We start from the raw sequence: 25671 nt of genomic DNA on the forward strand, positions 1-25671 counted from the left end.
AATGGATTTGGTGAACAAGTGATATTTACCTGAAGTGCATAATCCCATCTTTATTTTGATACTTCTCTTGATCATCACAATTGAAGATTGTCATGTTTGCCTGTGATTTCATGTGGAAAGTTGAACATTTTCCAGCTAAAACTGTTATGATTCTGCTCTTTTAACAAGGTGTGTCCAAACTAGTATTTTGTGGTAAGTTATTTAATATTTACTTCAGTGGGAATTAACCAAAGGTTGTCTGTTTAAATTTGCTTTCAGCGTAACAGTTGATACACTGTATTTCAAAACACTTCTTCAGTTTGATCTGCATAGTGGTATGTATTGGGGCTGTGGCAGATCTGTGGCCATACAGGACATAGTTAAACAGAACCGAGAGGAAAATGTTTACTGCCAAGTAAAGCAGCATTATCAATTTCCTCTCTCCTGCACTGAAAGAGACAGGGGGAACAGACAGTGTAGGGTTTCCTGATATGTTTTAAGAATGCCTGGGATTCATTTCCCCTCCCTTCCTTCCTATTATTTGTTAACTCCCAGGAAGATTCAGGTTTTTCTTCTGAGACCTCTCTGCTCACATATTCTGGAAACAGGCTTTGCCTTTGAGAGACTCGGTCCTCGAAGTGCAGGGGGTGGAAGAGGAGGTGGATTCACAGCGAGAGTCTGACTTAGGGCAAACAAACTGGAAGTTTTGAATTGACAACACTGTGTTCACAACGATATTTTCATTTGCTGGCATGAGCCTAGCACTGGCCTCTGAGGAATACAGGGTGCTGCAGACACAGATGTAGGAAATGCAGCAAGTGTCAACGTGAGATTTCTGCCCTTGGAGTGCTGAGTTGTGAACTTACAAATGAGACGATGAAGTTATAAGGAAGACCTTCAACTTGCCCTTCTTCAGGAGAAACCTCAGATGCCTCTTTGCAACAACTGAACATCCAGGTTAAGGAGAAGGATGCGGAGACAGAGGTGATAGTACCAGCTGCTTGGGTTGAGCAGCAGCTTTGGATTGCCGTGTGCAGCTGGAGCGCACGAACAAACGGGATGTTTTGTGGGGGCTTTTCCTCATTGGAATCAGCTCAGGGCTGTTAGTTTGGCAACAGTTATTTTTAATGAAAGACTGAAAAACAGAAGTTTTCACACTTTTATTTCATGTCCTAGTCTGACTTGCTTACGTGAGAAGCTGTGCCTCCTTTATTCATACTAATCACACTGAAAGCTGACTGAAAGCCGTGGCAAGATGTCCTGTCTGCTGGGTGCAGCGTGCTAGAAACTTTGAGGGTCTTGCAGCTTCATGAAGTAACTGTCTTGTCATTTTCAGTCCGTTAAGTACAACAGATTTTCTTTTTTTCTTTCTAGTAAAACTAGCTATTGGTTTCTGAGGAAAAGCACATATAACACAAATAACTGCACTGCATCCATTTCCAGCTCTTTAAATCTGCATCCTTTTTAAATCTTTTTTGGTAACATTTGAATTTGACAAAGAAATTTTATGTTCCATTGACATTTAAAAACAAAACCAGAGTGTCTCTTATTGCATTAGAAGAGTGTCATTCTGAAGAGCTGATTTCTTAAATTTGATAAATAACTTGGTGAAGATAGAGGGATACACATCCATGTCTCAACGCCGTGTTTTAAGGGAAGGACATGAAAGTCATTTTAGGATCCTACCAAGATTCATCCAGATCCTTCATGGCAGACGGCACTTGCGAAGTAACCAACGCCAAATATGCTCTGGTGAGGTGAATGTATAGGTGGTCCTATAGCATTATCTGTATCTACATACTGTTGTACTGAAATCTGAGCAGTATGTTGAGGTGAATATGAGCAGTAAGTAGCCTAGTATAGGCATAACAAATTTTCTCAACTGATGATTCTCACAGGAACAAGTATTTTTTCTCAAAGCATACTCATGTAGGGAACCAGCAGCTATTATAGTTTAAAAATATATATTTTTATCCATATTAGATATTACTTGTGGATAGTGATTACTCTCTGTCACCAGTACTTACTGGAGAAAAAACATTATATCTTGTTTTTCCTTGCAGTTTCAGGTGTGTGATGGTATCTAATGTAGATTTGAATGCTTTACAACATCCCTTTTTGATACTTTAAAAAAACTTGACAGTGCTCCACTCTTAAAAAATATAACTAATATAACCAATTAGACTGAAAAATATTTTTAACTGTACTAAAAAAATCAGGAAGTCTCCGATCTTTTAAGTGTAATGTACCAAATTTAGGACTTGCTATCATTTACTCAGTATCGAAGTGGTGTAGTAATATGTTAGCTGACTGATAATTAGATAATCTTTGTGTTTAATAAAGCTATGTTTGGTTGATTTTTTTCTCTAAAATAGATTAACCCTGACTGGCTGAGATAAGCTGAAGCATATTTTTCAGTAATTAATTAATTTTTTTTTGGTTTTATATGAATTTTATATTTAAACTAATTTGAAGCGTATGAAATTGGAACCAACATAAAGCTACGTATAAAGCTACTTTTACAGGCCTGTCAATATTCCTTTCTTTAATGTTGACACTCTTAGAAAACAAAAATAGGAAGAGACAAATGCCTTTCTGATGGTTACTTTTTATCATGCCTTCTTTTCTACTGTGCTCAATGTGTGTTTTGTCATCTATTTTACCTGGAATGAAAATTGTAAGGTTTTTTGATAACCTGTTTTTCATAACTTCTGAAATGAAAAGATTTCATCTTTTCTGACTTATCACTTTTAGGCATTCATGAGGCCAAGGTTTGGTACATTTAGTAGTGGTGGTTAATAAATTATCAAGATTTGATATTTGATTCTATTTGTCTCAGACTAGAAGAAGTTTTGATATTAATTCTGTTAATCACAGTCAAGACAGAAAAAATAATTGATTGTATTTTAAACACTTGGGATGCATTCTTATGAAGGAAAGCAAAACAAAGCCTCTACAAATTTCAGTCTTACCTTCATGTAGGATTCATCCATCACTTGGTAGTAATCGCACTGCAGTCAAGTTCAAAGTGTGGCTGTGAAAGTTACCACATGCACCAATTATTTTATAACATTTAGATACTTTCCTATTTTTGTTGCCTGCTACCCATTCATGGATGGATTAGAACTAATTCCAGATTTAGACAAAGTCTTGACTTCATAGGAGAAAACAACAAACTTTATGTCAAAACCAACGAATTTTATGTCAAACACATTCTAATGTAGTTAGTTTTCCTCATTTTAGTCTAATTTCCTTCAGACTCAGATCCTTAATATAAATCTTGTAATGCTGTGTGATCCTTTTGCTATATATAGCTGTGCATAGTCAGAAAATTGTGTGTTTCTGTAGGAAGCTGTCTGTCTTCTCTCCCACCCAGCTTTATTATTATTCCTAAACTCCTTTTGATTGTGTTGGAGCCTTTTCTGTTTGAAGTCTTCAAGTATGCAGAAATTCTGTTTCCTTTCCTTCCTGTTACCCATTTTATGTTGACAGTAGGAAATCAATTATATGCTTCTAACATTAACCTTATATATACAGTAAGAATTATTCCATTGTTTTGGTCAAAGCCATTTTATGGCCTTTTCAACTTGATAAGAGTTTTCCTGCCTCCCTGGTGGCAGACCTCAGTTAGCATTCAGTGGCACTTAGAATCATAGAATGGTAGGGATTGGAAGGGACCTTTAGAGATCTTCCAGACCAAATGTTATGCAGAAGATGAATCAAGGGTTTAGATTGTGGAAAGGGAGAGATATTGCAGCTGAGTAAAATTACTATTTTGGCAAGCATATATTTCCAGAGTAAATGTGCTTATGATTCTGTGAATCCTATGATGTATGCATCTCTCTTCTCCTTGTGACAAAACTAAGCCACTCTATCCTGTTGTCTCAGGTCTCACAGAGCTTTGTTCTCTTTTCATTAGCATCTCTGGAAATTGCTGAGAGCAGGTTTGTTTGCTGTCACTTTACCCTTTCCCTGCACATTAAAATCTTTATCACAGAATATAGAAATCTTTAAATAAAGAGTAAATGTCTTAGTTCAAATATTGATTTTACATTGTCTTATTTACCTTCATAAGAAAGCTGGGCTGGCTTTCAGAGTCTTCACCTTTCATCAAATTCATCTGTTTTATTTTAATATTAACAAAGCAGACTTTATTTACTTATGGCTTGTGGACGGTTGGATCTATCGTCCTTGACTCAGTCTTCATTGTGCTGCTCTCTGCAGGTGTCTTTTATCCAGGGCAGGCTGTGTTACCTTTATCCTCTCACCCTGGCTCTGGCAATGCTTGCTCTTTGGAACGCAGAAGTTTGGGACCAGGTGCTGTGTGGCCCCTCCTGCCTGGGCTGGCAGGGCCCAGGCTGGTATTGACAGGCTTTTGTGAGACAGCATTGTGGTTTCTCCATCCATCCCTGACTGTACATCTTCTGTATGCTTCTGCATCTTTGACTACAGGCGGGTGAGATGGCAATTGTAGAGGATTTCAGCCCTGTAAAGTCATGGCTTCTGTGAGGATGCCTATCGCCCATCAGCAGGGGAGATTTTCCAGGGTGCTGCCCTGCTCTGGTCCTTTGCGGTGGGCTTTCTGGCATAGTGCTTAGAGACCATCCTTTGTGGTTTTCCCTCTTCTCAATTTCTCTAAGCAAATGAGAACAGTAGGTCAGCTTGAACTGAGAGCTGTAAAACAAGTCTGGCAAGTGGAGACTCCAGAGACATCCATCTTCAGTCTGTGCTGAGCTTAGTATGGACAAGGAGTATCTTTGGAGGCATCCTGTAGTCTGCATCTTTTCATGCTGGATTCAGGTTGGTTTTCTGATGAAGATGACTGAAGGTCTGAGGTGGTTTACTCTTGTGTGTGCGCTCTAAATGTGTAGTGGATGGATGGATGAGGAGACTGTCCATGTCTGAGTCCTTCCAGGGCAAGTTCTGAAACAAAGTACAGGGAGGCAGAACTGTAAAATACTAACAGAATTGTAGTGAGAGTCACATGAAGCTTAAGTTAATCCACAGCCTCGGTAATCCACCACAAATAAGAGGAGACTAGAGGAAGAGCACACTTGCATCTTCTGTGTTGGCTGAGGGGATGGAAATGTGGTGCATATTCTTCTAGAGTTCTCTGAGTATTTCTGTTGAATATTAGGCATTCTTGTACGGGGAGAGGGTGTTATCTTACAGGCAGGATAGCCAAATGCATGGATGCAGGAAGTGTCAGAATGTGAAAATAGCAAACATACTTAAGTTCATGAAGGCTTCAACATAGCCAAAGCCTGCCTGCAGCCTGTGTAAACACTGAGATCTCTGGTCAGTGAAAGTCTGCCACTGCAACTTTACTACTGTTAGTCTCCATGCTAGACAGGTTCAAGTATAAAGCTGTGTTTACTGCTTGATACATGAACACCTTCATATGCTGGCTGGATAAATGTATTGAACAGGGATTTATTTGAGATTTGGAGTTTCCATGTTTGAGGTTTCTGTTACCTGTCCTGCTGGAAGTGCTTTTGCACTTTTTCCAGCAGAAAGCTGGAGAAGAGAGTTGAGTTTGAATCCACAGCAGAGGTGATAAACTGCACCAAAATATTAAACTCGTGAGTAAGCGTTTCTATACAACTAGTTCCAGATACTGTTGTGAATATCTGTGGGAAAAACAATTTTGCTTTGCCTTGTAAATGCCTGATATGAGCATATGAAATTATGGCTAGGGCTTTAACCTGTAGCCTAGACATACTGTATCAGACACTGGGTATATCAGCAGTCTGTAAATATTCAGGGTGGGGACATAAAGGACGAACACTATAATTAGAGAGATAATTACAAGAACAATGGCGTTACTGGAGGAAAATATATTTGTAAAGCCATCTTGTGCCACCTGTTACATTTATGGAACAAAGTTCAATTAATATGGAAGCTCTTACCTTCTCAGGATAGTCTCTTCTGAGCAGAGGAAGGGAAAAGTGGACATTTTTCTTCTGTAATGATGAATCAGAGAGGAATTTCTGTAGCAGAAATGAAGAGCTTTTATTTTTTCTCAGAATGGTGTTCATGGCTGGATTTTGTGGCACAAGGTAAGTTGCCCTAACTTGATAATAACTAGTAGATCTTATACATGTAAACAGACTTGTCTAGTCTGCTAAATCAGGACTGTGTAAAGTGTATGGCTTGGGATTACGTAAGTAGAAGCCAAAACCCTGTGCATTTCAAGAATTTCAATATCATTTTTGGTAGCTCATTGAATTTTGAAAATGCATTCTGTTCACACAATGCCTGTTCTTGGAAGAGTCTGAAGGCAGGGCGGTAGTCTTTCAATTCTATTTTGAATCCCCCTTTCCAAACAAAGTAAAATATTAGATATTTTAAAATCTAAAGTTTTATTTCGGGTTTTTTTAGAATTTTCTTCCCTGTCAAATAGCATCCCCACAATTTGTTACCCTATTACATCTGTGATATGCTTAAATTAAATTATTTCTTTGGCTCAATGAAAAGTAAGTACATGAGCAAAAACAATCACAGCTGACATCCTCCCAGCCACAGAAAAGTTCCGAAGCAGTATGCCCATCAAGAACAAGCTGCTTCTTCATCAAACAATTTTATAGAGCACTTTCTGCTGCTGGAATGTGTTCAGTATATGTTTTCTGATAAAGAGATTGTTACTGGTCATGGATACCAATTCAGTGACTCTCGCAAATATTTTTCTTCCTCACTTAGGTGTCTGTATTGACTTATCTTATAAAACTCAGGGACACAGCCTCCTTTTTTAATTGTATGGGGTTTTTTAAAAATGAAAATTGTTTTTAAATTTTAGATTATTCTTTGTGTTAAAAAGTAAAAGTGAAAAAAACCATGATGTGAGGGCTGTACTTTACTGTCGTGCTAAGATGCACGCTGTGATAGGAAGAAGATAGATCTAAAATGGATGACATTATCAGTAGATTTCTGATAGTGGTCTTACTCAAGATCTCTGAAATTGCTTATTATTTAATATTTCTTGTGTTAAAAAGTGGTTTGAATTCCTTTTTAAACAGCATAACATTTTAATATTCTAAATTACAACGTTAATAAAAGTTACTATTTAAAAATCGTAATGCCTTAATTTGAGGAGTGGGAAATGATATTTTTCCAGCAATGTGCATAGCAATGAAAGGAGTATGTAGGCTCTGGGATACTGACATACAGGTCACCACTTTTATTCCCCTGGATGATGATTCCTCCAAGAAAACAAGGGCTTTGAAGAATCTTTCCAATTAGAGAGACATGCACACAAAGTCAGGGGCAATACAAAACCTTCCTTCTAGGCTCCTATTGCAATAGGTCCACTGAGTCTGAGCTCCCTGAGCTTTCTCTCTTGTCCTTTGGACGTTCCCAATCTCTGCCTATGATTTCTTTTTAGTTGGTGCTTGCTAAGATTTAATCTGAGTCTTCTTACAAGGAAGTCTTCTAATGGTTGTTGTTGTGTGACATTAAGGGTTATGCAAGTGAATGGAGAAAAAAAAAGTTAAAAATACCTGTGTTACTTCAGTACATGTAAAATAAATCTTCAGAAAACAAAATCTGACTGGGCCTGCAAATCTTGAAATGAGGGAAAAAAAGGTCTTCATGACCATTACTACTACTAAAGGCCCATTTAATTAGAGGCACTAGCATATATGGCACTAATGACATAGTATGCAGTGAGTTAGTAGGAATTTGTTTCTCCTGCTTTCGTTGCCGCTGAAGACTATACAAAAAATAATGCAATAGTGGAAAAAAAAGCAGCTTACAGCTTCCCAGATGAATAAGCAGAAATACTTTGCTTCAAGAATTTAGGCAAAAAATGACTATGTTCTTATAGCATGCTTTTGCTTTTCCGTATGGAGAATTGTCAACAAGAAGCTATTTACACTCTGGGCAGAGCCAGTCCTGGAGACAGGATGTAATTTTATTTACTCCCTTTATCTTCTTCATTGTTCTTACAAGAAGTTTCCAATCTCACATGCTGTTGCAATCTCCTTAGGTGGCTGTACTGAAATCATGGTTAGTAAGATGACCCACACTACTTCCTTTTACTGTGTATGCTTGTTGTGTTTAACAAAATCCCATGTGACCTTCAAATAAACCTCAAAGGTTAAGCTAACCAGAAAAGATTGAACCTACAATGGCTTTGTGGTAAAGCATGCTAAGTTAAAAGGATCAAAGTTTGTTATAAGATTTCTAGCACTTCCTGATTGAAACTAGGTATTTATTTATTAATCTTATTTCAGAGCCTCTGTGTTGTCTTCCAAAGCAGGAAGTGAAGACCAACACAACTTGTTTCATTTTTTGCTCAGTGATTAAAATAAAAAAACCAAACAAAGGAGATTCCATTTTTGTCTACAGTGAATCCAACCTCACACACAACTTCTGTTTCTTGTACTTTGAGTCAAGTGTGGTGTAAAACCTTCTTCCATCTTGTTGGCCAGTTTCGTTTTTCTGAAAATAATGGACAAGGACTGCTGACAGTCTTAATTTTCATGTTTACCTGCTCTTCTTTAGTATCTGACAACAGTTCTTGGTGTCATGGATGGTGAATTTGTCAACTTGCACACAATTGGGGTGAGGGACCAGGCCGTTGAATGGTTTTGTTTGTTACTTTTAGAGTGAGGCCAAAGAAATAACTGAAGGACCCTACAGGAATTTTCCAAGAGGTTTCTTCTTATCCTTTTTTGTTCCCCTATGGAAAAAAATAGAGATTTTTCCTCCTGCATTGCCATCAGTATGCAGTCAGTTTCAGCTTCATCTAATTATTTTAATGAGACTTACACTTATTTCTCTTTCCAAAGTTTCAGAGCACTGGAACGGGCTGCCCAGGTGGGTTGTTGAGTCTCCTTCCCTGGGGATATTCAGAACCCACCTGGATGAGTTCCTATGTGACCTACTCTAGGCGGTCCTGCTCTGGCAGGGGATTTGGACTAGATGATCTTTCAAGGTCCCTTAAGACTCCATGATTCTGTGATTCTAGTCAATTTTGGAACTTTTTAAAATAGAAGCTACAAAAAAAATGAGTCTGGGGACCAAGTTAGAAGATGACCTTGAAGGGCTCAGCGGGAGTTGCTTGCAGTTAGTAGTAAGTAGTTTTGTCTGCTGAACAAACAGATATCAGTTCATGGGGCAGCTGGGAGAAAATGATCATATAATTTCAGATGTGAATTTCAGGTCAAGAGTATACTTTTAGAAATGGTGACTAGTACAGATCTAGTGACAATTCAACTTAAGTTGTCCCAGATTACAATAATTCTTGTGATTTGTGAATTACCTACAGTAATCTTAGACTGGATGAGGCTGTATTCTGAAAATTATTAAGAGTTTCAGATGGACAGTCTTAACATAATTGCTTGGTTGCATCAGTCCTAATTCTCCAAATGACTCCATTTTTAAATTTACTTCTCCAAGAAATCACTTTAGAAGTCTCCACAATACGTGACATATAGTTTATATAAATATGTATCAGAGGGCCAATTCAAGAACTTGTTCATATGTGTTCTTCATTTTTGGGAAAGGAACTACTTGTTTTTCAGGCTTTTATCTGAAGGAAAGGTGCAATCTATATTTACCTTCTTTTCTTCTTCTAGGTGAAAGTCATAAACTTTCAAGAAACATGAGCAACTTGTTTCATGCAGTGAGTCTGTGGAGCAGAATTACTCTTTAATTCCTAAACCTTCATGATTAAAAAATACGTATTTCTTTCTGTTTTATCCAAACATTTATCTAATTCTTACCATCTTTGGTAGATTGCAAAGGTACATTTGAGAAAATGGATAGGGAAGAATTCAAGATACTGCCTCTATCCTTTGTTATTAGAGAAGCTTTACCTTTCCAATATTGCACGTCTTAGATGGGTTTTTGAAACAGAAACTCAAAACACGGCCTTCTTGGGAGCCCTTGTTTTGCTATTTGTCTCATATACCATGATGGCTATTAAAGTTTGTTTAAGGACTTGAGGTGCAAGTACAGGTGGTGTCTGCTTCTTCAGTGTAAACTTTTCCCGTTTTGGTTGATAACATTTGACCTTGGCTCCTTCTCTGATTTTTTTTTCCTGGCTTCCAGCTATTGAAAATTATGTTCTTTGTCTGCAAGGTAAGTTGCAATAATAATTTTTGCAGATGTTGTCATGTGGCTTTATAGACTTATTTTAGGGACAGATTCCTTGCAGAAACCAAAAAATCAAGCTACCTACTGAGTTTTTTGAGTGTTTTCTTGTGTATTTGAAAGATATTTCAAAGTTGACAAGCAAAATTCTCTGTTGTCAGTAAAATGAAAACATTTAATGTTATACTTTGCTTGCAGAAGGGTATGGTTTTTTACTTGAATCTGATAAAACATGATAGTCTCCAGATGTACGTTCTGAATAACGATAAAGAGTGCTAACTTAATATTTCATGAAAAGATATCTCTTTTGACTGGATGAAGTATATACGATGCTTGTGAGATGAAGCAGTTCACAGACACAAAAGAATGCCCTATGGCAGAAAAGGCATCAGAGATATAAAATACAGATTTAGTCATCTTTTAACTCAAGCAGCAAGACAAAATGTGTATTTAAGATAGCCTGAGGGGAGATCACTGGTTTTTTTCTGACTGTGACTGTAACTTTTAAGATTTATGATGTCAAACAAAGGGACTCATATTTTTTGCAGTTTGAGAGGAGCTGCTTTGGCTCAGGTGGCTGGCTGTATAATGCTTCTTAACATCATATAAGCGACAGAGGCTCAAAACCACAGAATTATGTAGATGGAAGCTGGGTACATCAGCCAAAAAGTGGGACCTGATTGAGGACAGGAAGGCTCTTCAGAGGCTCTTCAGACCTGGACTCTGGGCCCATGCGATGGGCCAAGGCCAGTTGCATGAGGTTCAAGGCCAAACACCAAGTGCTGCACTTGGACCAGAACAACCCCACGCAGTGCTCCAGGGTTGGGACAGAGTGGCTTTAGAGCTGAGAGCTGTCTTGCAGAAAACGTCCTGGGGGTGTTAATTGAGAGCCGTGTGAACATGAGCCAGCAGTGCACCCAGATGGCCAAGGACAACGGTGTCCTGCCTTGTATCAGAAATGGTGCAACCAGCAGGGCCGAGGAAGTAATTGTCCCACTGTACTCGACACTGGTGAGGCTGCACCTCAAATACTGTGTTGAGTTCTGGACCCCACACTACAAGACGGACATTGAGGTGCTGGAGCATTTCCAGAGACAGGCAATGAAGTTGGTGAAGGGTCTGCTGTACATGTCTGATGAGGAGCAGCTTAGGGAGCTGGGGGTGTTTAGCCTGGAGAAGAAGAGGCTGAGAAGAGACACCACTACTCTCTACAAATACCTGAAGGGGTATTGTAGTGAGGTAGTGGTCAATCTCTTCTCTCTAGTAATGAATGATAGAACACAAGGAGGTGGGTTCAAGTTCCTCCAGGGGAGGTTGGACATTAGGAAGAACTTTTTCACTGAGGGGGTTATCAAGCATTGGAACAGGCTGCCCAGGGAGGTGGTGGAGTCACAAACACTGGAGATATTCAAAAGACACGTAGATGAAGTGCTGAGGGATATGGTTTAGTGATGGGCTTGGCAGTGTGAGGTTAGTGGTTGGACTTGATGACTTTGCCCTTGGACTCACGTAACAGCTTTTTCCCAGAACATGCCTAAGCCACTGTTTGGCAGTGAATGAAGCTCACTGCATGAACAATTGGAGGCTGAGGAGGTTTGAGGATAAAGCTCTTATAGTCACGGGAATTATGGATCCTCCACTCAGTATTTTCCACTCTGTTATGCTTCCAGTATAAAAAAGAGAAAAGGTATTCTGAAGGCCATGTTATCAGATGGGTTTTCAGCCATTTGTCCATTTCAGGTCACTTCAGTTTAGCCCCTTCAGTGTTACAAAGTAACCCAGCATATTTGTTGGGAACAAGTAGTTATAAACAGACTAATAACAAGTGGTTTCCACATTAGATTGCTTCCTTCTTGCAGTTACAAAACCTATTATTATTATTGTTTACATTTAAACAATGAGAATGCTCTGTCCCCTCTTCCCCTGTCCCAACACACGCCAACCTCGAACCTGTATGGTCCACAGGACTTTTACAGATGCTGTGCAATGCAGTTCTCCAAACTACATTGGAGAATCTTCTTCAAACAATGGACTCTTCTCCAAACAATGGGCTTGTCCATTCTTGAATAGTTTAAATTTTTTAAAACAATTTCCATTATGAGACTAAGTTTATTTTAGAAAAGAAAAAACAGAGGTGGTTGTTGGTACCTGAAAACAACATCAGTGCTTCAGAGACAGAAGGCATGTTTTAGAGCATAATACCAACAGTTAAGCAAGTGAGAGTGGCAATATGATGTAAATCAGTAATATAAGAACAGAGAATATGAGACAAAATAGGCTTTTGGGGTACAGATTGCCAAATTGTGGTCACACCAGAAATATACTGATTAGCTCCTAATCTCTACTGCTGCACGGGAGGCAGTAGCACTGCTGCTGCAGATGGGAGCAGGTTCACATTAGGTCTGACTCCCTTGTCCAGTCTCAGTATTTAGGCTTCAGGAGAAACTTTGGTTGCTGGTTTATATCACTACATTTGATCAGAAGACCTGCTTGTAAAAAGAATATTTGCACAAGCTCTTTGTCAGCTAATTGCTGGTGGTTGCACCTGTGAATCTTTAAATGCCTGTGAATCCACCCCAGCTGGGCTGGCTGAAGCTGAATACCAGTTAGCTGCCACGAGGTGCCAGATGGATGCATGCTGCTGCTTTTTTTGGGCAAACTGATGATAGAACAGCAAGTCTCTTCCTTCTTCTTAGGTACAGCAAGAGCTCCTTTCTTCTTGCCTGAAGAAGAAAACATGAAATAAGCTAAATGAAATCTTGGGGTGTTTTGTTGTTGTTTTGTAGAGGTTAATACATGTACATGCTCTTTTTTTATTTGAAGCTGAGCTACTGTTTCCTTCACTAGCTAATCAATTAGGGAGATTAAAAAGAAGAAGTGGACTGGGTTTTTTTCTGCTGTAAGGAATGATATGTAATTAACAGTATGGATTTAAACACATCTTATATTAAAGACACATCAAATTTGTTCATAGTGTAGGAAAAGAAATTCCAATTTAAAAAAAAAGAAGTCTGAATGATGCTGGAAAACTTTTCCAGAACCTCAGGATGGAAAAAGTGGAAAATATTTGGGGGCCTCTTACACCTTACTTCCCAAGGTGCTCTGAAGAAATCTCTACAAGACAGTTCTTAAACAAAAGTTCCATTTCTTGCCCTGAAGTTTCCCATCAAAAAATGTAGTGCAGCAAGGGCCAGGAATACTTATAATGTTACTTTGTTATTGTTCTCTTTGAGCTGTATCTTTGCTCATCCTTTGATTTTACTTCATATATGTATTTGTTATCCTCAGTATTGTGTGTTTCATGTCCTAAAACAAGGTGTATATGCATGTTCACAATTGGCTAGACTGCTGTAATGTGAAGATCAATACAGCAGCAGTCACAGGATGCTCTGTGCTTGAGTAAGGAGAGATGTAGGCTTTTGGCTAAGGACATAAAATCTTAGAAAGACATATTTAAATACTTCAAAGATTTGTTGCAGGACAAGGTCTTAATTGAGAAGACTTTATTTTTTGCTACCCTGTTTCAGGGAATTACAAAGAGTGCCCTCACCTTTAATCCACTTGCCCTGTGTTTTTTGCTTAGTGCAAATACAAGGTTAAGGGCTGAGTTAAAATTGCATTGAACTAATCAGGTACACACTTGATAAGGCAGAAGCTGGTGGCAATGAAATGCAATTTTTGCAGAGGCAGCAAGAGGAAGAGCAGAAAGAATGGCTGCAGGTTGTGTCTGAGTTGTCTCTTGTGAGATTCATGGGCATTAGTTCAGCTGCTTTTTTTGTCAGAACAAGTGGAATTTGCTCTTTGGCCTTTATTTCACCCTTCTTTACATCCTCATTCTTCATCTGGCAAGGAGAGGAAACACAAAACTGTTTCAAAAGCTTTTGGTAGTTAGGTGTTAACCTAGACTTGCAAAAAGAGGAGGTACTCTGGAAGTTTTGCTTTCTGTTAATTACAAAATTCCTAATCAGTGGAAGTTAAGAGATGAATGTGATGGGTTGCTAAGTTTTTATAGGTCTTTCCTCCTTGTTAGCAAAAGGTTTGCATAATTGTATCTCTTGCATGGCTCCTGCATCTATTTTTGTTACAGCTGATCTCAAAATAGTGTGAAGGTTTTTGAGGCATGCTGAAAAATCCTGCCTTCTGAAGTTTGAGGCTAATGCTAATAAACTGCTCTTGTCAGAGGAGTGGTTTCGTTGTTTGAATCCACAACCATGCCTCAGCTGTCACACCTAGGCCGAAAGTAAATATAGTAATAGGGCAAGTAGAAATATTTAATGTGGAAAATGAGGGCAATGCTGCTGTTAAAAAGCTTTGTCTTCATATTGCTATCCTGAATGAGCCAGGAAGCATCCCAGGAAACTGGAAAAGAGGGAAAATGTCTGTTGCTTTAGGTTGATTAAAATCTCAGGGACTGGCTGCTTTTTTAATCAGGTAAGGGTATAGGTTTCCTGTTTGCTTCCTGGAGACTGGAAAGAGGACAAAGTTACATCTGCTGTGCTGCAGTTGTTTATGGATGTCAGAAAAGCTATTTTCAGGGTTAGAATTCTTTTTTGAACTAATATTTTGTTAAAGAGATTACTGCCTTTTTAAAATGATATAGTAAAATCCTGCATCTACAAAGTAAAAAAGTCAGGTATGATTGTGTGTTTTGTCTTTCTACAGAGAGCAAACAATATGATCTTTGTCTTTTCTTCATTGACTAAATTTAACCAAGAACATCACACTGCTAAGTGCAAGGGGTAATGTAGTTTGCAATCTTGTGACAGTTGGTATTTTCTTTATTCAAAGGAATTGAATTTCTGTCAAGAACCTGAAGCAGTTCCCCATGTTAACTGTCCAAAAGAAGCTAGTCTAAGTGTTTTTGTTCTGCTTTTTCTTTTTGATAGTGCAGAATCTTTGGTTATTCTTTGCTGATGTTACGTCTCTTCTTGAGAAAATGATGGAGCTTGTTGAAGCCCAGGAGGGTGAAAGGTTTGGCAATGGGAGAAATTGAGATACTATTTTGAGAACCTGTAAGTGGAGGGAATGATGAGTTTTGAGGATTACTTGACGTGTTTGCTAGTATTTTTTCACAGTTTTCTCATGTGTGGAGACTTGGTGGCTTGCACAGCCACAAGCAACTTGCTGCAGCCTGCATCCCTTGGCCACAAAAGTTCCAAATCATGAGTCAAAATTAAAACTATCTTAAAAAAGTAAGAAGCTGTTAAGCAGACATTGTCATTTTTATCCTGTTGGTTAGGTAGGTTTGACCATTTTCAAGTGTGACCTTACAGCAATGTGAGTCATACCTAATACAGCACTTAAGGTTTAATGCAGACTTAAGGTTTGTGGCCAACTCTGAAGGATTTTGCCTATACTCTGTGATCTAAAGTGACAGATTAACTGAGATGATTTAATAGCCCTATTTTTTTCCATTTCATTTGGAGCTATGAATGATCCTCCTCTACTGAAATATAGCTAATTTGTTCAAACCCACCTCAACTGATTATTTTGGAGATGTGATGGAATTATTATTTTCTGTCTCTTAATTTTGTCTCTGATCAAAAGCAGATTTCTCTTCTCTCTGTCCTGCTTGCTCTTTCAGGATTTTGGGGAATGATGATTTCTCCAAATGTTCTTTTCCTTCCTTTGTAATAAATAGTTTTGCAGACTTTATCCATGTTCATCAGTGTTACAGGAGCATCTGATATTTTTGTTGGAACCAATTCTCCAACAATTTTTGACCTGAGAGATTTTCTGCTTCCTGGCTGTTTTGCTAATCGGGGGGAAAAAATGATTCTTTGTACTTTAAGAGTCATTAAAAGAGTTTCCTATTGCTGACAAAGTGATATTTTATAACTTAACTATAAATATAGTTGTGATTGTGGCACAACAGTTAATTTGTTGTAATGACCTCACTGTTGGGTTCTCCTTTTTGCCACCATTAAACTCCATATCCATTTCTGTTTCTTATATCCTCCACTTACTCCTTTAATCGCATTGCTGCTATAAAAATGGTTCTCACCCTCTTGGTTTTCCCGAATTTTAGTCCTACCTTTTATCTAATGTTAGTGGTGATTTGGTTTCCACCTTTAAGTACAGTTTTCAATTCTTATCAGACTCCAGTCTTCTGTCTCCTGTATTTTGAATATCACTACAGACAACTTCATTGCAGACCCAAGAGTCGTCTTTACCTCACTCAAATGCAGTCCAAGTAGCCACATCTCACTGCAGGCACTGCTTACAGAGTACTGCTGCTTATTGTGAAGTTAAAAAGGTCACATCCATTTCTTTGTTGGCTTTTGCAGCTGTGAACAGGTGGCACTGTGACCAAACATTGCAGGATAAAGTGTTATACTACTAACTCCTGTGTGATTGAATTCAACCTGAAGTACAGTTTTCATGTCTTTGAGATTTCAGTAAATGCTGCAACGTGGTGAAGGAGAGGCCTATGATTAAATACTTGTAGGGGAGCTTGTTTAGAAAGGACATATAAATAGAAAATATAAATACATTAATATTCAGTTTACAGATTGTCAGAAGGATGTGATTTTCAATTGGAAATTGAAACACAAGTGTAAGAACTGCATTCCATGTCCAGGCTTCTGTCATGGTTTTGGGGAGAACCTCTAAGTGTAGTCACGAGGTTGGAGAAGTGTCATCCTTGACAGAGTGTTACACTTCCTTAAAAATTACTCGAGTGTTCTTTTGCTTTACTGCCTGGATACCTAGTGTAGGGATGTGTAAACTTGAAGCTTTCAAGTTTATCATTGTACAGTCCAAAGTGTACTTTCAAGAGGTAATTTCTCAGCACCTTTTCATATGTTTCTTCCTGACCACATCTCTTTGAAAGATAAGGCAGGGTTCATCCTATTAATTGAAGAGCATCCTTAACTGCTAATTATTTCAGCAACTATTGGTACTGCCAGCATGCTCATCTTTGTGGAAAGAATGTCTTTCTTCAGAGATAGCAGTTTTTATTGCTTTTTTTCTGACCACAAGTTTTGGTTGCTTGTGCTTGCTTAAATTTAGGATTGGATGTGATACAAGGATCTGGTTTTTGGTAAACTAGCGTCCAAGTTGAAAAATACTGAAGCAGTGTCAAAACAGGTTACCTTTTGTTGCTGCATGGAATTGTAACAAGCTTCTTTGTATAATTGATGTATACACACGCATATGTTTATATGTGTATGTGTAATGCATGTATAAACTCATTTTAATGCTTTGCAGTCTCTTGATGTAAACCAGACAGATTGGAAATTGTGAATGCTTAATGATTTCTAAAGGAATTGAACTTCTGTTGCACTTTTTTCTTTGGAAAAAAACCATAAAGAAGGATTAGAAAGAGAAAATTAATAGGACTCTTAAATAGTCTAGTATGCTCAACTAGATGCCAACAGATTATGCATCAAATTACTCACTGTCTTCAAAACTCTACTTAATTATAAATTCTGCAGTTACAGGTGTGAGTTAGATGTATTTTGCTAGGTTTTTTTTTTAGAGTATACATTTACATTACCCTAAAGATGATCCTATAAGGATAGCTTTTGTCATGCTGAATCACATAAAGTGCCACATCATTGTATTGATGTGCTTTTTGCTAAGTACCGCACCCCTGAAGTATAAATCCATGGAATAATAATACTACTTTCATGTTGAACTTACCAAACTTTACCATGCATGTGCTTTATTAAGCAGGTACAATATCTTATATATTTAGAGTGCAGTCATAGCTTCCTTCTCTGGGTTTATTAAAACCAAGATGACACAGCCTTTTACCCTCAATTGACTTTGCACTCATCTTTTAACAGCTTTTCACACAGCATTTTCCCCTGCTATGTAGGCTGGGGTATGTCACTCACAGCTCATGCTGATGGGGCAGGGATAGCTAAACCTGAACATGGAGCCTGAGTGGAGTTGAGATTTATTTCCTTACATTTATAAATAAATACACATGTGCCCACGCAGATTTTCTTAGGAGAGCTGTTGCTCTTAGGAATTTTAGTAGAACTTAAATTTGTCCTTAAGTCTTGTTGCTAACATGCATACCCATAAAACACAATTTTCCTCTCTGGTTGCATTTAAAAGTGCATCATGAAGGCCAGGGAAGGATTTTGTGCTTCTACTTGTTTGTTCTTTCTTGCAGCTCTTCTCTCAAGCATGCAGCAAGGAGACCAGCTATTATAACCATGGAACAAATGTTTTCTCCATGCATACACTTCAAAATAGAGTGCTAATATAAAAAGACATTTGATTAAAAAGAGGCTGGAGCCCTCTTTTCTCACAAGAGTATTTCACAGGACCCTGTAGCATCTCTATCCCAGTGAAATGTTAAGCTTTTTCTACTGAATAGAACTGCTAGGGGAGGAAAAAATCCCATCTTTGTCTGAAATACCATTTAGCCACGCAGCTGAAGCCAGTTTCCACAGACACATTCTGCACAGCTGAGGCACAGGGAGCTCTCCCATGTCTTCACATGTATTCAGTCTAATGATATTCAGGTTCCTGAAAGTGGGGGGTGACAGTAGGTCTAGTAAGTTATTATTGAAGGATAGCCGGGTTGAAACAAACAGTGCCATATTTTGGTGCTCTTAGCCATAGTCATTATTAGATCTTGAGTCATCCAGCAGAAACATACATAACTGTGGATTTTGGAGATTTGAGTAGGAAGGAGGGAGTTAGGTGGGAGCTCGGAGGACAGATATGACATGTATATGTTACACTAGGCTGAGAAATTGAAATTATTTTTAGTCTAGTACTTGTTTTTCCCATGAATTACCTGTTCCACTGTTTTGTTCACTGTGAAATCTGAAGGCTTGTTGAGAGGTGATTTTCCACATGTCCTTCATGTTCACCATATGAAGGAGCTCTGGAACAGGCAGTGGTGATTAATACAAGGGTTTATAGTTCCTCTCTGTCTTGACAATGAGAACAAACACAACCAACAGACATAGGTAGTTCTTTTTAATCTTTTACTTTCATGTTTTTATTTTTAATTTTTCTATAGGAAGTAACCAGCTTGCCAAATTATCAGGTTCCTGTCTCTTACTGAATGGATGTAGATGAGGGTGATACCTTTCCAAGAAGGGCGTAGCTCCTCTTTAACTTGGTTTTAATCTCTGACAGAAGGCCATAAAACTTCCTCTTCCTCTCTTTGTCTGTTTGGAAAGCACTCCTATATCTACTTTATCATTGTGTAAAACTTCAGATAACAAGGGTTAGGTTTTCTACATGCTATGTTGCAGGTGACAGCAAAGCCCTGTTATCAGTCATATCTAGTCAGCCAGGCATATTGGTGAGGACTCTCACTAGCAAATGTTTGAGTCTGGCTTGGTGTGTTAAGTAAGAAATGAATATCAGTGTGTATACTTACATATGGTATATCATATGTAGTAGGATTTCTAGCTGCTCTGAGGCTCTTCTTCCTATACACATTTGTTAGGCAGGAGCTAGAACTAAAATACTATGAATTGTGATTATGGAGGACAACAAGTCAAGATATTGATCTAGGAGTGTGCACCTCCACTGAGCTGGTTAGGTGACTGTCCTGGGAAGGAGGAGTATGGACTTAGAGCCGAGACGTAGATCCTGTTTCTGATGTTGCAACAGGTGCTGTTACCTGATCCAAGAGAGGTCACTTACTCCCGTCTCAGCTTTCACATGTGTGGATATTTACATGACTTGTGGGAGTGATGTGAAGACTCATTCACTAATTTTGAACTCTTTTCAAAGTCCAGTATGCTAACAATGACCTTGTAAAATACAGAACAGTTAAAACATTTCTAAAGAATGTTATTTCTTTTAAATGCACCTGTAACTAAAAATATCTGATATTGCTTAAGAAACTCTTGTGTTTTGACATAGTGCAAAATGTAATGGGCCCCAAAATGAAATAGCAGAATTTAAATGAAATTACCTCAATTGTATTCTTCATGTCACGTTTTAGTGCCATGCACTGCATAGAGATGCTTGATACGATGGTAGATTTATTGTACTACAGCTGACTGGTCTGGGATTATCAACAGTTCCTACCCTGTGGCAGATGAGTGCTGAGACCACAAATATGGAGTACTTCAGAGAATAACCTCTGATGTGGTCTGTGGGTGACCTGAGATTGTTTGGGTTTGTTTTTATGGGATTTAGTTGATGACCGGGCATGCCGAAGCAGAAACTGAGCTTTTTCCCATCTGCAAATGGGATTTTGTGAACAGATGTAACCGTCAATCCAAGCTTTTTATCCTCACTGTCCTCTTTCCTTGACCCCTCTTGTTGGGAAAAGGCTCTTATAACACCACAAAGTGAGGAAAAAACAATCCATTTGTTTTCATATGTTTGTTGCTGTCACTCCCACTAATTGGTTTGCTCTTTGTATGAGTGAGTCTGGACTGCCAGTAACTAACCTCAAGTGTATTAATTAACAGTCCACCACTGGACAATTACTTTAAGGGATTAAGTAAAGCAAGACAGCCAAGCATTCGTGTCCGGAAGATCATATGAAATATTTTAGTTGTAGTTGATTTTATTATCTGTTGCCTTACTTAGCATTTTCTTACAAATAATATTTGTGCATATTCTACTGACGTGACTTTGTAAGTTAAAATGTATATTCTTTTGGCGGTTCCTGCTGCTTTGAACAGGAAACAGGTGCTTGATGGGTTTACCACCAAGGAAAACATCCCAGTTTGGTTCCGCCAAAGATATGTGGGTGACAAATCCCTCACAGATAGGAAACGCTGGATGCATTTCTGGGAAACTTTCTAACCAAAGGCTTATTGGAAAATGACATCTGCCCCTTGAGCAGTTAATTTCCCTGTGTGGAGAAGGGGTGGATGCTAGAAAAAAATTACAGTGATGGATTTACTGGATCATTATTTGTTAAAACCAGAGCTCTTAAAGGGAAGTTCTTGACAGGGCACACTTAGGATGAATTTTTTAATGCTCTGATAATGTTTGAACAGTACATGTGTTCACATTTAAAGCAAACAGCTTGCATCTAATGCATGCCAATGCTTTATCCAGGAAGAGAACCAGGAACCAACTAGCCTTTCAGAGGACCTCTGAGCCTGCTGACAGGCACAGTTGCTCTGCATGTAATTTGAAGAAGGGTATTGTGTCCCCGGTGGCTTGGCTTTGACTGAAAGATGGAGTTTTGCGCTCTCATTTTGCACTGAAGACAGGCTCACGGATAAATAGGTCACTGTCTGCCGAACTATTCTGCACTAAATCGATTAGAAGCAACATGACCTTAAGCCTGATCTCCTTGCTCTACAAAGATATTGCTGAATTGTGGCTTCTTCTGAAGAACAGCACAGGTGTGTCTAGTTTTTCAAATTTCCTTAGTTACATGATTGCAGGTTGGGCAGGAGCTCTGTCGGATAACAGTATCCTACTGAGGAAAACGGGATGTGTTTGAGTACAAAGCCAGAAGTTATACTCTTTTTGTGTACATTCGTGCATAAACATAATTCATTGTTATGGGGGTGTGTGCTCTGTCCTTGTGTAAATTTGCAGTGTGTCCTTTTATTTGTGGATATATTTCTTGAATGTATTCTCTGAATGTATTCCTGTATTTTACATGGAAGGTACTTTGTTCAAGATTCACTCATGCAGTGATTACGGTGATCAGAACCACTGCTAAAGCTTACAAGGAGAATTCACTCATTGCAGAGAGCTATTCCGCTGTTCCTGAATTACAGCAGGTTTTATTTTTCAATTCATTGCATTTTGTGTAAATTTCAGATACATAATTTCTCCTGATCTCTATTTGAGATGGAGGAAAAAGCGTAGTTTCTTTTGCAGCATACAGTTTGGCATCCCCTAGTTGTTAGTATAGGAGGGCTAATCTAAAATGCATTATGTCTTAAATTCCTTCAGTCGGAGTTTTCTATAGGAATGTTGTTTCTGTTAAGTTATAATGAAATAGTGGAGATATTATTTGCTGTTAATAGTGGAGCTACAGTTCACTGCAAAACTGAAAGCGTGTTTTGTGGAATGGGGACAAGCAAAAATTGCTTCCTTATTCTGGTGTTTGAATTCACATTTCTAGTTCTGTTTCCTGCTTTTGGTATATGTGGCTACTGCAGAGGAGGACCAGAGAAAGAGCACTGAGTCCATGGACTGACTGGTGTTTAATCTTCCAATATTGTTACTTTTGAAAAGTCAAATTTAAATGAAACAGGTATGTAAAGGGTGTTTCCTAAGTAAAGGGTGTTTTTTTCTTACTAATCTTTAATTAGTTTTACTAATTAAATTATCAGCATGTGGGTCTGAGTACTCTGCCTCTCAGTAGTGCTCTGTGTTACTGGGGTAATACCAAAGGACATGCTGTTTAGGAGAAATGAATGAAAGACTTAAAAAAGGTGAGGCTAGCCAGATGAAAAGGGTGGAGGAATTAAGCAGTCTGAGTAACTTTTGGTCCTTACCTGCATCTTCATCTGAGCTGAGAGGGGAGGAGTGGATATAGGAAACAGCTGATTATTGTTTGAGAGAGTGACTGTGTTTTAAACTAGAGAAGCAGGGCGTGTTCTGTGTCACATCACGCTGGTGCATATGTAACCATGCCAGGACTATTTGAGTAAGTTGCCAAGTTTGAAGCGGGACTTTGATTTGTATTTGATTGTTGTGAAATAAATGACCAGGGCTGCTTTTGTTGCAAACTACCAGGGCTTGATTCTCATCTATTGACTGCCATCACTTCATGTGGGCATATGCAGTGTGCCTAAGATAGTTCCTTTCCAGAGAACTGTTGAAGGATTTTTGTGTTTAAAGTTTACGGAAGAGTCAACCATTTCCCTGACACTGTTCTTTCTTTTGTCTCTGGAGTGTTGTATGGGGTATTTTTTGTGTCTGCAGGCAACAGAGGGGAGAAAATTCTCAACCCTATGAAAATGCCAATGGAAAACAATGTCATCTTGGGGAATTCCTTTGTCAATCCATGTCTGGGAGCCAGGGTAGGGAGATGGCAAAAAGGATAGGCAAACTGAGAAGAGAGGACATGTTTGGGATATGGGTGCAGCACTTGAATCACTCTCTTTTACTTTAAGACTGTGTAGGTAGTTGTGAGCAGTGCTGGTTCTGATTTTCAAGATCCATATGGGGATGCCATCTTGTAGGTACATTGCAAGACTAAAAGCCTCTGACATGATTTGAGTGTTACAGTAGTGGGATGTGAAGCCAGTGCTGCTCATCTGTGGCCATGGATCCCCAGGAATCAGCAGGCTCTCTGCAAGGTATGGGATCTCATGGAGGATCCACCATGGAGATTCTCCTACTTTTCTCTGTAGATAAGGGAAATGTGAAAAGAGAATTACCAGCAGAAGTCTTTTATGTGAGCTTAGAATTGAGGGGACTGTTCTTAAAATCTGGCACTTTTGGCCTTATTTGCAAAGAAGGTGCTCCCTTCAGCTGCCAGAGTCAGGCACCACACTTGGGAGTCGCCTGTTGGGGAACAAATGGGGCAGTGGATGAACCACAGTTAGTTACAGCTCAGTGTTAACATGCCAAAGCTGTATCTGAACAGAGGAAGGTAAGGCAAGTCAGTATCATGCATATTTGCCTATCGAGACAGGCATGATGTGATCTTCTCAGAGCTACAGTATTGCAGCGGAAGGAGTCTGCTACTAAATGATAGTTTCTATTCCTATGAAGCTGTTAGTTGTTGACATAGGGCCCTTCTGGAAGGATTTGAACAGCTCTTGTGAAACAAATTACTAGCTGGATTTTTTTTTTTTACAATCAGAAGAATTTCACCATGACCCTGTGATATTTCCTCTTTGCTTTGGAAAAACGTTTGCCTTGGTTTTCTAGTTTGTTTTACATTTGTTTTCCAGAAAAGTCATATAATGTATACATGGTTGTAGACAGATTCTACTTGCCTGAGATTCAGCAACTCTGTCATCATAACTGAATTTTACCCTATCCTGTATTCATTTTAAAAATCAGTATACTGAATTTAGTACACAATTTGGTTTGTGGGTGTTTGTTGTAAGGCCACAATATCTGTGTTGGAAAATTCTCTTTTCTTTACAAGATTGTGAGACCGATTTAGGAACTTCTCACCAGGGAATTCCTTCAGAATTACAGAAAAACTTAGATTGGAAGGGACCCTGGGTACCACCTAGTCCTGCATTTACTCCAGGCAACATGAGCTTTAAATGAAGTTTCTCAGTCTGAGTTTTGTATATCTCCAAAGGTGGAGATAGTTCAGCCTTGCTAGGCAGCTTGTTCCAGCACTTGGCTCTTCTCATGGTGATTTTTTTCCCTCGCATCCAGCTGGATTTTCCCATGCTGCAGCATCTGACTGTTGCCTCTCATCCCTTTCCTGTGCAAAGTTTCAGTAAAGACACTACCTCCCTTCTAAAAAGTGTTAGTGTCCTTTAAAATAAATGTTCCAAATTTCTACAGAGCACCTCGGTGGTGTCATTCACCCTAGGGCCAGTTTTTTAAAAGTAAATCCCCATCTTAAAACCACTAATATGACTCTTTTTTTTTTTTTTCATTTGGCTTTTTGTTTCTTTATTCTAACTTGACTTCAGTCTCAAAGGAGCAGATTATCCAGTGAAGTCAGATGAGAATACCCACCAAAAGAGAAGCTCAAGGTCAAAAGTTGCTCTTTCATCTCTTCACGTGGCGTATGAGAGATTCAGCCTCTCATCATTACCATCTTACCTTGAAATGAAGGGAGCCTTTAGGGTTGTTTCCTCAAATGCTTTTATAGATGCTATGTCTCAGGCATTTCTTTAAGCATCATATATTCAGAGATTTGTTTCTCATTTACATGGCTTTTCTCTTCAAAACGCAGCCCTACTGCATTTCTGTTTAGTGCAGAAGACACAAAGACTTTGAAAATGGAAGAACAGTCACTCATGGTGTTTTTTAAAAACCCTGGCTTTTATAAACCTTTATAAAAGGGTTCCACAGAGCCTGAGGAATTATAACAAGCAAAGTTCAGTCTCACTTTCTGTTTTTGTGCTCAGTTACATGAGAATAAGGTCATCTAATTCAGAACCAATGATGTATCCTCAGTTTGAATATGACAGGGTTTTGTTGGTTTTAAGTTCTAAGCAAGGACTTTGGGTTTCACTGGAGACAACTTGTGGACCATGGCTTCTCTTAAAAAACAGCAAGTTGTAACTATTTTAATACATGTCTACTTTGTATTTGGCACACACAAGATAGAGATTTGTTGTTGTTATTCCAGGAAGCTTAAGTACTTTCACTGTATGTGAAAGCTGTCAATCTTTTGACTTAAAGCCCAGCAAAGCAACCTCTCAGTACGGAGGTAACATCCAGTTAGACTGTTGCATTTATGGAAACAGAATCTTTTTTTTTCCAGACAAGACACTGAAATAAATCCAAGAATTCATATCTTCCTTCATTTTGTTTACACAATCACTTTCTGTCAAAAATAACTCCTTTCTTACAGGGCCAGAGCTTTATTTAGTAAAATTTAATCAGTCATTACAGCTATGAGCCAAATTCTCAGATGAGATGTGAATGGATGCTTAATTTGAGACCTAAAACAAGTGAATATGGGGATTTATAAGGCAATGGAAAGGAAGGCTCTAGCCAAACCTCTATCATACTGCCTGCAAAATGCTGGATGTGAGCAGCAGACCT

General features: G+C 38.6%; 1 protein-coding gene across 4 annotated transcripts in view; it reads left to right on the forward strand.

Moving 5' to 3' along the window:
* The first annotated feature begins 547 nt into the window (after positions 1-547).
* The window catches only part of MCF2L (MCF.2 cell line derived transforming sequence like), a 106512-nt gene continuing 81388 nt past the window's right edge, over positions 548-25671 (forward strand). The window contains exon 1 of one of the 4 annotated variants that reach the window (XM_061996932.1): positions 548-1731. In XM_061996932.1, the coding sequence (XP_061852916.1) occupies positions 1611-1731 (121 nt within the window). In that variant the 5' untranslated portion in view covers positions 548-1610. Of the gene's footprint in view, positions 1737-22212; positions 22232-25671 lie in introns of those variants that run through there. The other 3 variants (XM_061996900.1, XM_010201110.2, XM_061996916.1) reach the window with 3 other exon arrangements.

The sequence above is a fragment of the Colius striatus genome, chromosome 1 (genome assembly GCF_028858725.1).
Source record: "Colius striatus isolate bColStr4 chromosome 1, bColStr4.1.hap1, whole genome shotgun sequence".
NCBI classification, from domain to species: domain Eukaryota; kingdom Metazoa; phylum Chordata; class Aves; order Coliiformes; family Coliidae; genus Colius; species Colius striatus.